This window comes from Mytilus trossulus, chromosome 13 (genome assembly GCF_036588685.1).
Source record: "Mytilus trossulus isolate FHL-02 chromosome 13, PNRI_Mtr1.1.1.hap1, whole genome shotgun sequence".
Lineage (NCBI taxonomy): Eukaryota > Metazoa > Mollusca > Bivalvia > Mytilida > Mytilidae > Mytilus > Mytilus trossulus.
Window position 1 is genome coordinate 17,283,909 of NC_086385.1, and position 17,353 is coordinate 17,301,261.

Here is a 17,353-nt window from a genome sequence, read left to right on the forward strand (position 1 = left end):
GCGGATCCAGAAATTGTAATAAGTGGGGCCCACTGGCTGCTTCTAAGGGGACCGATTTCGTCACGCTTCAGTGATTCCCTATATAAGCAATCAGATTTTTTTTCTCAAAAGGGGGGTCCCCTGGCCCCACCTGAATCTCTCTCTGGCCGATTGATTAAAGACCAGTGGGAACCATTATGATGTTTTGCATGCCGCGTCAAGAGGTCGACAACAAATTAATATTAAACGCCATAAGTAAGTTCTGTAAAAGATAAAAAGTCCGGGAAATTTGGACTGTCACTGGAAAGTAATGGTATATTTGCATTGATGGGGGCAGAAATCTTGCCTGGCAACAGGCCACCTACGGCAACGGGTTTTACATTCGGTATGAAGATGACATAATAAAATCCTCAAAGTGAGACATACCATTATTTGAATTATATTACGCCATGCAGACGTGTTCCTCGTCTATAATGATCGATGCTTTAATAAAATAAATATAAAAAATCCAAAAAAAGATAAAAGCGTTTTGGATAAAAAAAAAAAAAAATCGTAGGTTTTGCCCTATAAATTGCAGGGATGGATTCAGCCATTATATAAGGGGGTTCCCTACCCATGATAAAGGGAGTTCTGAACTTCCATCTATATATCCCATTCAAATGCATTGATCGTCAAAAAGGGAAGGGGGTTCCAACCAATGGAACAACCCCTTGGATCTGCCACTGCATTGTATTCACTGATTTTATAAATGTGGGGTTTGACGTGTAGTGCTCATTACTAAAGACTTAAGTTAATATTTTTTGATTTTTTGTCTTCTTCTTTTCTCGGATCCCATCATTTTAATGTAGAATCAAATTTAATATGTGAGCTATATAGTGATCAGGAGACTGTAATTCGGTGGTTGTCGTTTTTTGGCAACTTGCTGTATCTATAATACTAAAATTACGAAGTCCAATTTTTCAGCCGTCATCACGTAAAAACGACGAATCAAAGAATTCAACTTTATATATCACTGATATAGTACAAAGGTGTAGATTGAAAATTACACCACTCCAGGCCCTTTTGTTTTCCACGTAATTAATATTGCCAATAATTAAGAAGTTCCGGGTCGAGTCCGATACCGATACCAATAGTATATTCACCTGTTACCTATTACCTAATCTGTACGTTCCGCATCTGACAGGCGCACCACCAAACGGTGTATTCAGGATTAATATGTTATATACACGGGTTATAACTACAGGGTTGACACTACTAAATTGTCAAATAGCTACCTATTGTAGTATTTTAATCAGTAAGACTTTCTAAGATAACAAGACTAAAAATGAGGTACAGTTTTCAATTTGTTAGTGGGCATACTTGACGCAAAACAGCGAATCAAAGAATTCATCTTTATTTATAACTAATATAGGACAATGTTGTTGATTAAAAAATACTCCATTCCAGGACCTTTTGTTTTCCAAATAATTAATATTACCAATAATTGATAAGTTCCAGTTCGACGGGTTCAAACAGAAAGATTTGAAAGCAGAGAAAAACTGTGTATCTTATAATCGGCATGACTAATCCTAAAATAAGGCTTGCGCATAGTTATATACCTTAATTCAGTAACGGACCCGCGATATCACGGGTGTGTTCTAGTATAACATAAGATAAGATAAGATATATTTTATTTCCAATTTTGTGTTTCGTTCATAATTTTGTACATAAATCTTTCTGTGCGAACATTTTTTTTAACTATCTTCTCTCTCATATCTAATTTAAAAACTATGTCGTTTAAATTTTTTTCTTGCCACACAAAAGAGGGGTTTCAATATATTATTCTTACAAAATTTGAAAAGCTAACAGTTTTGCATAAACGCTAACTTCAACTAATGTTTGGTGATCCATACTTTTGAAAACAGCATGATATATAAACAACAACAAATGGAAGTTTTTAACGACCTTGACTGGCTATACAGCCCTTGCACGGTCGGTTAAACTATACATTTTGGCAAAATTTGAAAATCTGTTCAATATATATTGTTGTTTATTTAGAACTCAGCTTACCGTAACATTTTCATACACGTTTTACACTTATTTTAGTTTAAAAAAAATCACTAAAGAAACAATTCAACTTTTAAATAAAATTGACTATAAAAAAGGGGGAGGAACTTTGTAAAAATTAAATATAGTTAAAATTAAAAAAAATTCTTTAAAGCAATATGAAAATAAAATCAAATTGAGGACTACTCAGTGTCACATTCCAAAAAAATAATAATAAGTGTCAACTTTTAACCTAGCTCCGTATAAGTGGTCACAACTTGGAAATCAAAATCGGTCGATACATGGGAATTATCAGAGAACAATGCGTTTGAAAATGTTTGTCAAATATTAGTTTTAAAGAGGAACACTTGTTCCTCTGATTTCAAAATTAAAATCGTCAAAAATCCAATATTATAAATGATATTGAAACCATTCCAAGAATAAATTAACTTAACCTCTAAATATTATTTCAGAGCTGCAAATGTATATTTATCATAGACTGATTAAAACATAAAAAGCTGTCTCAATGGTAAATATATGCAAAACAAATATGTTTTAACAGCAAACTTTAAATGCAATTTCAGTCAGACATTTTGTAACTCTATTGTCCATCAACAAAAAATCGTTTTCATATAAATGTTTTTTTTCATTAAACTGGCATTAGTTTCTACAGAGACATATAATACAATTGTATTATATGTCTCTGGTTTCTATAAACAATTTTTCGTTTAAATCATCATACAATTATGATTATTTCTGTGGTGCAGGAAAAAGATAAATTACATAATGAAAATAACAATACAAAAACAATTCCCAAATGATTTTGTTTTTTTAAACCATTGAATATTGATTAATTTATCTATATCCAAGTTAATTTTTTTTTATCATGTTTTGGGGGTTTTGATATTTTTGGCATAATCTGCCAGGAGTTTCTTTTGCAACAGAAACAGCGTGTATCTTTTAGAATACATTGTGTTTTAATTGCTCAATAAATAAACAAATATTATTTAATTGGTGAAGTTATCGATCACAGGACAACACAGGTGAAGACAAATTGTCAATAGTCTTTCGTAATGCTACAAATAGATATATTCCGGAATTATCAGTATCCGATAATGTGCAGATTTTACACACGCCTTAATGTGGAGAACAGTTTCTTTTGTTGAGCGCATAGAAGTAGATTTTGTTGGAAATTTATTCAATCAAGCAATTCTATTAGGAGATGTCGACAACGATCAGGTACAAAACAATGTGTACATATATGATTACCAAACAAAAAACAAAGAGTAATGCGGCGAAATCAAGGTTTGAATAAATACCGAAAAGAACATTTCAACTGCAACGTCCTAGTTTTTAACCTTAGTCACTGGCCAAATAGCAAAAAGATGTTGTTTTATAATAGATTTTTTTCTTTCAAATATCTATGCTTAACAAACTTTGATGATTTTATTTAAATGAAATATTTTTTTTTTATTTCTAAATTAGGCAAATGAACTTATAGTTGGAAACACAGAAGGAGATCTTCATATATTCAGAGGTACATTCTCATCACCATGGAGAAAATGCTCAGATCTTGGCATGGTAAGAATATCTTTAGAAGATTTGATAGATAGATATCAGAATAAAGAGGATATAATATTAATAGCACTTTTATATAAAAATATGTATTGTGGTCAATGGTCTTTAGTCTTTAGAAGTGTCAACTTGACACTTTAATGGTAATTTTATGTCGCTATTGTATATAACTCATTCTAACATGACGTCCTTCAAACGCTTTGAGTACACACCCGTGGTAAAATATGAATATATTGCATTGGCTGTTCCGATCGTACTCCCACGTCATATGTTTTTTTATGAATGAAGTACCCGACGTCATAGAATGATGACGTTATGATTTAAGATCATTTGAGCATTTTACGGGAAAATACACGCTTTTGATACCAAAAATCATCACAACAAGTAAACGTAAACAAACGATGCTAAAATGTGGTATAAGCCCATTTTTTATATACATAGACGACACATGATCACATATAAGTGAGTTATCATTAGAATTCATCCAAATCAATCTAAGTATGTTTTGTGAATAGTTTTAGCATGTCACTTATTCTGTTTGCTCCGTTCTTTTACGCCAATCTAAAAGTGCGTTAATTTATGGGAACGGCAAATAATGGCCTCCACCTAGAGCGCTTCGATCCAAAAAAATTGCCGTATTTGTCCTATTAGAATCGAAATAATTCATGGGGGCTTGAATATATCTAGATTTTACCACGGGTTGTCCCTTTATGCCGATATTTTACCCCTCGCTATCGCTCAGGGTAAAATATTTGTCATAAAGGGCCAACCCGTGGTAAAATAACGATATATTCAAGCCCCCATGAATTATTTCTTAAATAATACATTTGTATTTATGATGTGGCACTGCAGAGAAAAATAAATAAATAATTAATTAACAAAAAAAAAAAAAAAATTGAATAAATAATTAATGATAGACTTTTCTAAACAACACTAACATGACCAAGGTGTCAATATTAATGTCATCGGGTAGCAGCAAATATGTTTGCCATTGTCTACTTTAAAGGTGATAGATAAGTATACAAAATTTCAAATGATTAAATAATAATCCTGTAATAAATATATAAATGCTTTCCTATCAGCATATACATATACATGACATACACTGATTCAATGAAATAAAGAGATATCAACAAACCACACTAGTTGCTCCTTACATTAAAACAATGACAATTAATTATATCACTAGCCAAATGGGGATTGAGGGGTATACTTCAGTGTGACAGCATCCTGACTTTGTTAATGTATATATATATATTTATTGCACCGCGGGTAAATTATCACGTTGTGATTGGATCCCTAGGGGGTCAGTTGCGAACCATATAACTTATAATATCAAGCTAAGAATCCTCCATAGAGCAGACAAGTGAACAAATATAACAAATCTACACACAAATCTGTCATCAACATGAACTGTTTTAAATTACAAAAACAATACGATCTTATAAGGTATAAGACAAAATGTTATTGTGCTACGTTGAAAATTTTAAAGCAGATTACCATGAAATATTTAACTTCATCATCATATTAAAGTTGTGATATGTTTGGTTGTTTCAGTTAACCTGTATTGGTATTGGTGATGTTTGTAATAAAGGAAAGGTTAGTACAAATGTAGACATGGTAGACAATTCATATTTATTTATTAATACAATTTTTTTTTGACAATTGTCAAAGTAATGCTGTCATGCATACATCAAGACTTTCTATTTTTTTTTGAAATTTTATACTTTGTTCTTATAACAAATTATCAATTGATGGTTCAGTGTACACTAGGTGATAATGATTTAGAGGATTTCTTCTTTTTTGCTGATGTTAAGGGAATCAAGGAGATTCTAGATGGACACTACCATCTAACAGCTATTGTATATATGTCCTGATCATCTTGAAATACATGTACATTCCAGTGTATGTTTAATTTTTGCTTATTTTGTGGTAAGCATTTTCTTAACAAACTTCATATATAAACACCAAGGAAATTTAAATTACCCTTCTTAAACTTATAAAGCTAGCTTAACTTTACAAGAATATAACCAGATATACAGAAGAAGATTTCAGAGTGGAACACCTTTTATACTCTTTAATCACTGTTATAAATCACAATCTAAGATAATTGTTGATTGAATCATGTTGTGTGTGCTGTATCAGTTTGTTTATTTGCAAAGGTCCAATTATAGTCCAGTATAATCAAACAATGATTGATTATGATTTATCTCCAGATGTAAAATGTAAAGTCTTAAGAGGATAGGTTTTTTCTCTTTTTCCAGAATACATTACTAGCCCTGACAGCAGAGGGATGGTGTTACTTATTTGAAGTGGTTGCTGAAGTCAAGAAAGATGAAAGTAAGGTAAGTTCTGTATTCAAGAACAGTGGCTTCACCAATATAAGGGATACTTACTTTCCATTTTGTCTAGATCTAGATTGGAACATTTTTTTAATGATTAATTCACATTTAAGGATACTGGTACTGTTTCTTGTGGTTTTGACAAATTTTGAATGTTACTCACACTAGAGTAGGCATAGCAAATAGATGAGGGAGAGGTTATGGGATGCCCTCCCCCTCTGCCAAAACAAAAATAAAAAGGTAAATTTTCCTTGGAAAAGTAGAGATTTGAATTTTTGAAGCAAATGTTATAATAACAAATATCAAACACTTTTCAGGTGGAGGCTTAAAATATATCCGAAACACCCACCAATATCTTAACAAGCAAGTTGTTGGTCTGATTGACAAATTCTCAACATGATATAGATTTATTCAATTATTTTCCCCTGTTATGACCTCATTCATTCTAAACTGTAATTTTTCACATTGTAGGCAGAAACAGAAGCAGAAGATGAAAATAAAATAATATTGAAGCCACATTATACTCAACATTTACCAGCTAATGGAAAGTCTTTGTTAATAGCAGACGTAGGTAAGATGTACAAAATAAAAGTCAGCTTTTTCTCAAGTTCTTTTTTTTTTTACAGCAAAGTTGTTTGATATGAACAACATTTTGAAAATTTTTCTTTTATTAGAAGGGGGGATTAGGTGCTGAGTGAGCTAGGTAGTTCACAAAAGTAACAACATTTAAGGTTTGAGTTCATCCCTGCTTTAGCATGTGTATTTGGTCTCATTGGGGTCTAAGTGTGACGCGGGATTGCCGATTTTTTGTGAGTGTGACACATGAAAGTCAAATTATTGTGTTGTGAAAATGGGAAATGAGGTCTAGCGGGATCTGGAAATGACAAAAAAATGAGAATCACTTACGTTCATAGTGTAAGCGGGAGTAGTATAGTACTTGAACGACTCCAGCGCACCCCCTCCAAAAAAAAAAAAAAATTGACCCCCAAAAAATTACCCTCATTTCAAGTAAAAGAGCCCTAAATTTTCATAAAAAAACAAAAAAACACCCCAAAAAACACCAAATTTTCTTACTCCCAAAAAAATTTTTTTTTTACTTTGGAAAAAAACGTTATTAAAAACACCCAAAAAACAACTAAAAAATTCCAAAAAAAATAAATAAAAAAAACGGGAGAACTGACAGAGAAAGAATTCTGTGGGATTTAAGAGTGCACACTCCTAAAATAAAAAATACTATCAATGAAGTGTTTATTGTCTCCAAGTGAGTATTTACTGCATCTAAGGAGTTGTTTACTTTTCTAGGAAAGCTATGTGAATCTAAGCAAGTGTTTACTGTATCCAAGTAAGTGTTTTGGTTAGCTAAGCAGCTGTTTATTGAAACTAAGCATACAAATCAATAGCATTACATTAAACCGATGATCAAAGGATCTTTTCACAACTTTCTATAGTTAATTCAATAGCAACGATCGATTCTGTATGAAACATTATTGACAAATGAATAGATAGGACATGACTTTTAAATAAACTAAATCGATCATTAGAAATATTTACATGGTTGTCAAGAGTATGTTTACATGTTGCCTAGACAATGTTGTCATCACATGTAAACATATAGCAGACTGGTGCGGTCTTTCGTTTCAAATTAACAGTGGTGAGAAGACGTGTGTGCTTTTTAGTGTGTTGTGGTTTTTCATGTCGGACAGTATATCTTCCTCTCAAGAAGAAGAATTGTTAGGTAGTCCTACTGCACTAGAATTAGAACAGGAAATTAGTGAATCACAAGCAGTACATCAAAACCTGTTGGATTATTCAGAGCAGGCTGTTAGTTTAATTCTTTCAACTTGGAGCACTCAAAATCAACCAATAAGTAATTCTACAAAAATACAAATGGAAATTCAAGAGTGTCAGGCGCAGCCTCAACCACAGAACTGGCCATGGAGTTTAGAAGAAAGTAACATTTTGATAGAAAATATCAGTTACTATCAGAGAATGATTGAGACAATCGAAAGAGCTAAGAGTTTGGGACCGGTTAAACTTCCAAAAGCTCCGAAAAGAAAGGTGCAGGACTTATTTAAAGAAAAACTGGGAAAGAAAAAAAAGCAAACTATCACGACCCCTGAAGAACTTCACACCTTTCTAATAAGCAGAAAGGCGGATTTATCAAAGACAATTTCGAGGCAGAAGTTTATTTTTAATAGTGAAAAAGACCCTGTTAAACAGTTACAAGAAGCATACAAACACTTGGGAAGACATAACGCCCAAGGTATGCTGTTTAACATTACTTTCGGTGATTTCCTTAATGCTTTGAGAGACTGGTTTATTTCGGAAAAGGTCAATACAACGTGGGACACATGGTTATCAACTCAGATAGATATATCTATACCTCATGCTCGGAAATTAAGACAACTTTCTAATCTACTTAAAGGATTTAAAGGTTTTCTGAACATTAATGTTTCAATCAATGATATTCTTTCAAAACAAGAACTTATCAAACAAATGTTAGCAATTGATCAGTTTGCCACCTTTTGGAGACAGGTAGACTATATTCCAGCAGATGATAAACTTACTCCGTCACAAGAAGTTTGATATGTATGTGATATTGTATTCCATATAAGGAGTGATCATACATGATCAGTAGGTGGGACAACTCTTTACTATTGATTTTCTTATTCCATATAAGGAGTGATCATACATGATCAGTAGGTGGGACATAGTAACGGTTATTCATAACTTTGAACAGTGATATTATGTTTATAGTGTTTGATTTGTATGTATTCATTGCACTTTTGTTTTCAAATTAAAATTTTAAAACTGATTATTGTTTTGGTAATAAATTAACCGTAAGTAAAGGAGGAACGAAAAACCAAAGGGACGTTATATCTCATAAGTAAAAAGTAAATCGACAAAGCCATGGCTAAAAAAGAAACAGACAAACAGACAAACAACAGAACACAAAATACAACACAGAAAAAAAAAACCTAAAGACTGAGAAACACGAACCCCACCAAAAACCGGGGTGATCTCAGGTGCTCTGGAAGGGTAAGCGGACCCTGCTCCACATGTGGCACCTTTCATTTAGAAAGATCTAAAACTTAGTCATCATTAATTCTTGTTCATAGAAAGAACCTGTTATTTCTTCGCCTTTTAAATCAATTATTTTATAAGTAAAAGGAATTGTATTTAAAACTTTTTCAATTACAAATATTTCTTTAGTCCAACGAGTAGTATAACCCTTTTCAAATTTACCCTTTTTTTTTGTTATTCTTACTCTATCTCCGACTTTGAATTTAGGTTTTTTAATTTTCTCTTCTTTTTCTGGATATAAATTTTTATACACTGTTAATTCATTTTTTAATTTACTTGCTTCAACAGGTGTCATTTTAATTGAAGAATGTACTGTATTATTATAATTTTTAACTAATTTATCTAATATATCATAATATTTTAAAGTTTCATTAGCAGTAAAGTATTTATACATATGTTGTTTCATTGTTCCTATCCATCGTTCCACTACACTGGATTTTTCTTCATTCTCAGTTGAATATAACTTTATGTTATTATCTTTTAACAATTCTTTTACTTGTCGATTATAAAATTCGGATCCTTTATCTGACCAAATATATATTGGTTTTCTTTCTTTAAATAATGTTTTAAATGCTTCACTCACTGCTACTCCTGTTTTATTTTTCAAAGGGCTTAACCAACCATATTTACTAAAAACATCTATAACTGCTAATAAATATTTATAGTGTTTATTTTGTTTTGAATATGGTTGCATATCTATTAAATCAACTGCCCATGTTTGATCTATTGAATGAACATAAACACGTCTTTTAGGAAAAGATTTTACAACTCTATGATGTAATTCATCTGCTAATTTATTTGTTAGATTTGTTTTAGACATTTTGAAGTAACTAAAATGTTTTTTTTAAAAATGGATGAAAGAAAACATTGTTCAAAATGTAATGAATACAAGTTACTAAGTGAATATTACAAAGCAAAAGACAAACCACTGGGAGTTAAATCTGCATGTAAAGAATGTTTAAAACCTTCAAAACAAAATCATTATCAAAATAACAAAGAAAAATATAAAAAAGCTTTTAAAGAATTTATGGAAAGAAATCCTTTTTATTGGAATTTATATCCAAGAAAATAATATAATTAAAAATTAAATATTACAAAATGGGATCTAAAAAATCCTTTAAAGATCTTATTACTGAAACTACTATTGATGATATAGAAGAAATCAATGCAACTAAATACATAAACTTATTAAAAGATAAAATAGTTATTAATCAATTTCCTTTAAAAATAAAGATAATAATAACAAGTGAATTTACAACTCCTATGGCATTTGATAGAATAGAAAGTCATTACTCTCATCCTGTTGAAGTTGTCCTAACACAAAACAATTTATCTACATTTTACAATAATTTGTTAGATAAATTTAAAGCTTGGGTAGATAAATTTCAAGAAAGAGGATCTGGTTTTGTTTTCGATGGTATCAAAAGTGTAAAAGTAAAACTATATAAATATGAATATCAAAGAGCTTCGTCTTATTTTTCCCTTCAATTTAAATCAAGTAATATTATTAATGTCCAAAATAAAAAGGATAATAAGTGTTTTCTTTGGTCAATATTAGCAAGTTTATTTCCAGCCAATAAAGACAAACAAAGAGTAACAAAATATAAAGAATATGAAAATGAAATTAACATGAAAGGAATTGAATATCCTGTTTCAATAAAAGATATCCCAAAAGTAGAGAAACAAAATAATCTAAGTATAAATGTATTTGCTTTAGAGGATCAAACAAATAAACAATCTTTACATCCAGTTTATATATCAAATGTAGAAAGTAAAAACGTAATTGATCTCTTATACATTGAAAGTAACGAAAATACTCATTATTGTCTAATTAAAAATTTAAATAGTTTTATGTGTGATAAGAATAGAAATAAATCGTTTATATGTAGAAACTGTTTGCAAGGATTTCAAAGAGAAGAAACACTAATAAAACATAAAAAAATATGTTATGATAACAAACATTGTAAAACCATAATGCCAAAACCAGGAAAAAATATTCTTAAATTCAATAATCATCATTTTAAAAATAAATTACCATTTGTTATTTACTCTGATTTCGAAGCATATAATATTCCTATACAATCCTGTACTCCAGATCCTAATAAATCTTATATAAAACCAATAAGTAAACAAGAAATAAATAGTTTTGGTATTTATGTTCATTCTGATTATCCAGAAATATATAAACCACAATACTTTTCTTATGTTGGTGATGATGCAGTAGAAAAATATGTGGAAAAAGTAATGAAGATATACAAAGAAATAACTTATAAGATCTACCTTTACGAAAAGAAAAAACCAATATTAAATAATCATGAAGAAGATGAATTTCAAGAAGCAACCGGATGTTATATTTGTGGAGAAGAATTTAAAGAAAGCGAAAAAGTAAGAGAACATAATCATCTTTCAGGTAAATATAGAGGAGCAGCGTGTCAATCGTGTAACACAAAAGAAGGTAAAGCAACAAAATTAATACCCGTGTTCTTTCATAATGGATCGAATTATGATTTCCACTTTTTAATCGAAGAATTAATGAAATATGAAGATGAATATAATAAAGTAAAACTTCTTTCTAAAAACTCAGAAAATTATATTTCTATAGATTATGGATCAAATTATAAAAAATTAAGATTCCTAGATTCATATAGATTTATGTTAAAAGGCTTATCAGATATTGCCAAATCAATGGATGAGTTTCCTATTTTAGAAAAAGAGTTTAAAGGTAATATAGCACATTTAAAACAAAAAGGATTCTATCCATATGAATACATAGATTCTATAAAAAAATTTGAAGATAAAAAACTTCCTGAAATAGAAAAATTTTATTCTAAATTAAAAAAAGAAACAATTACAAAAGAAGAGTACAAACATGCACAAAGAGTCTGGGAACATTATAATTGTAAAACTTTATTAGACTATCATAATTTATATCTAAAAACTGATGTTCTTATCTTAGCCGATGCATTCGAAAAATTTAGAAATTTCTTTTTAGAAAACCATAAAATAGATCCATGCTATTGTTATTCTGCTCCGGGATTGACTTGGCAATGCGGGTTAAAATTTACTGGAGTAAAACTAGAATTATTAACTGATGTTGATATGTTACAAATGTTTGAGAAAGGAATAAGAGGAGGATTTTCTGGAGTATTAGGTCCTAGACATGTAAAAGCCTTCAACAAATATACTTCAAATTATGATAAAGATTATAGAATAATAGATGAACATGAAAAAAAAGAGTGTTTAAAAAGATTAAAAGAAGGAAAAGATTTAAATAAATTTTTTGAAAAAAATTATTTGTTGTATCTAGATGCAAATAATTTATATGGATGGGCTATGTCACAAAAACTTCCTACAGGAGATTTTAAATGGGAAAAAGATTTAAAATATTATAAAGAAATTCCAAAAGGAAGAGGATGTTTAATTGAATGTGATTTACAATACACAAACAAATGTAAAAAGAAAACATATAAATATCCTTTAGCACCAGAAAAGATGAAAGTAAAAAAAGAAGAATTATCTGATTACCAATTAAATCTATTAGGAGACAAACCATTAGGTAATGAAGAAAAATTATTTTTAACATTGAGAGATAAAAAAAAATATATAATTCACGATAGCATTTTAAAAGAATATATAAAACTTGGAATAAAGGTAACAAAAGTTTACAGAACAATTTCATTTAAAGAATCAAATTGGTTAGCAAAATACATAAATTTCAATACAGAACAAAGAACTAAAGCAAAATCAGATTTTGAAAAAGATCTTTGGAAACTGATGAACAATAGTTTCTATGGTAAAACATTAGAAAATATCAGAGGAAGAAGTGAAATAAAATTATTGACAGACAGGGAAGAAGTAAAAAAATATATAAAAAAACCAGATTTTAAAGACTCAATAATATTTAATGATAACTTTGTTGCAATTGAAAATAATGTTACTTCTGTTAAATTTAATAAACCTATTTATTTAGGACAGGCTATATTGGATTACTCAAAACAATTAATGTATAGCTTTTATTATGATGTTGTTAATGAATTATGGGAAAAGAATGAATTAGTTGCAAGTGATACTGATAGTATGATTTTGAGTGTAAAAACCAAAGATATTTATAAAGACATGGAAGAAATGATAGATGAACTTGATACGTCTGGTTATCCAAAAGATCACCCTTTATATTCAGAAAAAAATAAAAAAGTAATTGGTAAATTTAAAGATGAACTTAATGGGAAAATTATGAATGAAATAGTTTATTTAAAAAGTAAAGCATATTCTTTTACATTAACAGACACAATGTGTTTAAGTGAAGAAAAAAAATTAAAAGGAATTGGAAAAACTACAATAAATAAAGATATTAAATTTGATGATTATAAAGATTGTTTGTTCAATAATAAAACCAAAATGAATAAAATGTGTACAATGAACTCGAGCAAACACAAAATGTTTGTTAATGAAGTAAATAAAATAAGTATGTCTTCATTCGACGACAAAAGATATATTTTAGATAATGGAATAGATACTCAACCTTTTGGATTTTAATTTATTTTAATTTATTTTAATTTCCAAACAATAAAACCAGTTAATGTCATACCACCAACAACAAATGCAATCTCTCTATTTTTCTGGTCTTCTGATGGAGTATAAAAATCACTTAATGTAGGTTTAGGTGATAATGAAGTTAATTTTTTATTCGTGACACGATAGTATAGTTTCATTGCTTGGTCAACATCATCAAAAGTCTGAACCGCATGATGTTCCTTTTGTAATTGTTCATTTATAAAATCTAATCTTTGTATTCTTTTTTTATTCCATTCTGATTGTGCTTTTTCTAATTTTTCTATAGCTTTATCATGTCTTATTTTCTCTTCATTTGCATTACTACCCATATGTGAAAATAAATAATTACTCCCTGAAAATGCAAAAGCATTTGTTATTGCCCCACCAAGCATCATTGTTAAAGCACTTGCCATTTTATAAAAACAAAAATTACTTCATAATATCAGCAGGTATAATACCTTGCTTAATCAACATATCTTTTGTTGCCATCGCAAGTAATATATCAATGGATAACATTACAACATCATTCATATTAAAATCCACTTTTGGTGCTGGCCTCCTTAATACCTTTTTACCTATTTCTGCATATCCAACTGTTAACAATGTTTCCACTCCAGCATGATATAACATATTTGCTATTTGTTTTCCGTCTTTTTGAGTTGTCATTTTAATGTACTAAATTTAATTAAATTCAAAAGGATCAATTTCTTTCTTTTGTTTTTCTGGTTTTGTTATTTCTTTAATCATTCTTTCTGGTTTCTTACTTTGGTTGTAAAAAAACAATCCCAATCCAACAATACTTATAGGAAAAAGTACAAATTTGTAATCAACTAGGGAACTGGAGTGTTTCTCGACAGAAGGGATATGTTCGTTTGATTCATAATCTGTTTCTGTATCAGAATCTTTTGTTATTTGTTTGATTTTTGAATTTTCTTTTTTTAATTTTTCCACTTCTTTTTTTCTCAATTCTGCATTTCTTATTCTTACTTCTGCACCTTTCTTACCAGCAGCTACTCTTTTTGGGTCTTTTGGTTTGGGTTTTTTAAATACTTCTTTTTTTTCTTCTTTGTTTTCTTTTTGTTCAGGATTTTCATTCATCATTTTTTATGTCATTTTTTTCATCTTTTTTTTGGAAATCGAGCGAAGCGAGTGGTTCAATATGTCTTGCTGTTGTTAATATTGCAGTAAAAGGAGCAAGATACATTCCATATCTATAGTACAGTTCACAACATGTATTAGTTAAAGCATTATTGATAAAAGGATCTTCCTCTAAGTCTTGTATTAAAATTGGTGGATTAACAACTTTGAAAAACTTTGATACACCCATGACATATAAATTTATAAAAGAGTTTCCTAATGTCTTGGTCATACTAGCTCCCAATTTTGCTTCATATTTACAGTATAGTTTGTTTATTTGTTCTGTTGTCATTTTATCAATATCTGACAGTTGTAATTCTTTACCCAGATATTGTTTACTACTCCCACCAGCAACAACAGCTGATAATCTTTCGCGTTTTTTTTCTTGAAGGGAACCGTTCACTTCGCTCGCTTCATCATCAATATTTATGTTTTCCACAATTTGCTCGCTTAATAATTCTTCAGCATTCATTTTATACGTTTCAAAAAACGGATATAATTTATTTTTAACTTTAAAAAAATTAAATACAACATATCCAACCAATGATAAGACTACAGTGTTTGTTGCAATTGTTAGTATTTCCAACAGCATTGCTTTTTTTTATTGCTTATTTTGGTTAAATTACTTAAGCATTATTTTGCTTATTTTGGTTAAATTACTTAAGAATTACTTATTTTGGTTAAATTACTTAAGAATTACTTAAGCATTACTTAAGCATTACTTAAGCATTACTTAAGCATTACTTGAGAATTGCTAAAAAAATCAATTAAGTAACCAATAATCAGTAGGTTGATCTGTCTTTAATATTAATTTACGATGTTTCTTTTTTTTAAGTTCTTCCTTTATTCTTTGTCTTTCTTCCAAAGTAGGAATAACATCATTTTCTCTTAGACAATTATCAAAACTATCTCTATCTTTTGTGTAGAACATGCATAACCATTTTGTTTGTTCTCTTAAATCTTTTAAAACAGAGTTGTATCTCTGTGAAATGACCCACACTGATTGTTCCGCATGTCTTCCTGAAAATGCAAGCTCGGACAGCATATCTTTTTTCTTTGTTAGTTCTTTTGTTGCACTGCAGTCATCAATGATATATAATGTTGGATGACCAGCATATTTTTTAAAGAACATTCTTAGTAGTTCTTGTAGCTTCTCTTCTTCACTAAGGGAACCGTTCGCTTCTCTCACTTCAACAATAGGATTAACAATTATTAGATTTTTTGTTTTTGGTTTTCTAACATCACCAATCCATTCACGATTTTTGTATGCTTTGTTCCATTGGATGGTTGGACAAAGTATGACTATATATTTGAACACTTCACTATATTCTTTTTCTAATAAATCAAGAACAAACTCTGTTTTTCCACATCCTGTTTGTCCACATATAATAGCACAATGGGGATATTTTGGTAATTCATAAAGGGAATCGGAGTGTATCTCGCTCCGCTCGTTTGTTTCCATTTTTTAAGGGGAACCGCTAGTAATTAACTTCTTTAAATCTTCCATCTTCAAAATTAATTTGTGCATCTTGTATAACAAACAGATAAACGTTTATTAATTTATTTGCTCCTGCTGTTTTAGTTATTTGGATAGTAATACCTTCAGAAGCATTTTCAATTCTTCTACCTGAACCGTGTAATGAGTTGTCATCTGTTGAACGTAAATCTAACCATAATGCATAATTAGTTGTAAGATATTTTTCTAATGTTGTATAGGATAGATTTAAATCCTTTAAAACTTCTTCTGTTGTTTTATTTCTTTTTGAATTTAAAGCAAAGAATTTATTTATTTCATCCCATTGTTGATATGCTTTCATTCCTTGACTGTATAGTTGATTTGGAACACCTTCTATTGTCATTTCTACTTTTGTTATGTTAGGATTATAATAAGTTTCGGTACTTGTTCTTTCAGGATCTTCGAACAACATTAGAATTCCTTTCATACTTCTAGCTGGAACATTTAAATTTATATTCCACAATGTATCAGATTTGTTTTTGGTTATTTTTCTATGTCTTAGTATTCTATCGTACAAAATAACCATCTTACCATTAACTTGTTGTCTTATCTGTCTTGCTAATTCTGCATCAGTAACCATATCAAATTCTAAACAAATGTTTTTGATTGTATAACTTGCAGATGTATCTGTTGATTTAATAACATTGCTATAATTATTAAATGTAAGTTCATATTCAAGTCTATCACCAAGACCTGCTTGATAAAAAGGCATATGAGTTTCTAATAGTTCAAAATCAAGTGGGATACAAAATCTTGCACCATATGCAGTTGCAATTGCTTCATCCCCTATGTTTGATGCTTTATCATCCGCACCAACTCTGTGTTTTAACATGTTTGTTTCACCAATTCCTTGGTATGCCATATTTAAACGTTCAGATGTAGATTTCCATAAATCAACATAACAATGATAAATATCACTATCATCAATTGACATAATTTCATTTCCACTTATACGAATTGTTGTTTTTTTAACTATTGTTCTTCCTATGTTTTGATATATAGTTGCATTGTCGTCTGTAGATGTGAGTTCTATTTCAAATGCCAATCTGGTTGTTCCAGGAACAATAACATCATTATTGCTTAGATTGGGGAATCTCACTAATAGCTGTTGATTTTGATCAATAGTTGAAGGATTATTTGT

At 29.7% G+C, this 17,353-nt stretch overlaps 1 protein-coding gene across 1 annotated transcript in view; it reads left to right on the forward strand.

Moving 5' to 3' along the window:
• Window positions 1–3,104: 3,104 nt before the first annotated feature.
• Window positions 3,105–17,353, forward strand: part of LOC134695381 (KICSTOR complex protein ITFG2-like) — a 32,295-nt gene continuing 18,046 nt past the window's right edge. The window contains exons 1-5 of the mRNA XM_063556611.1: window positions 3,105–3,243; window positions 3,490–3,585; window positions 5,137–5,178; window positions 5,844–5,924; window positions 6,393–6,492. Of these exons, the coding sequence (XP_063412681.1) occupies window positions 3,145–3,243; window positions 3,490–3,585; window positions 5,137–5,178; window positions 5,844–5,924; window positions 6,393–6,492 (418 nt within the window). The 5' untranslated portion in view covers window positions 3,105–3,144. The remainder of the gene's footprint in view (window positions 3,244–3,489; window positions 3,586–5,136; window positions 5,179–5,843; window positions 5,925–6,392; window positions 6,493–17,353) is intronic.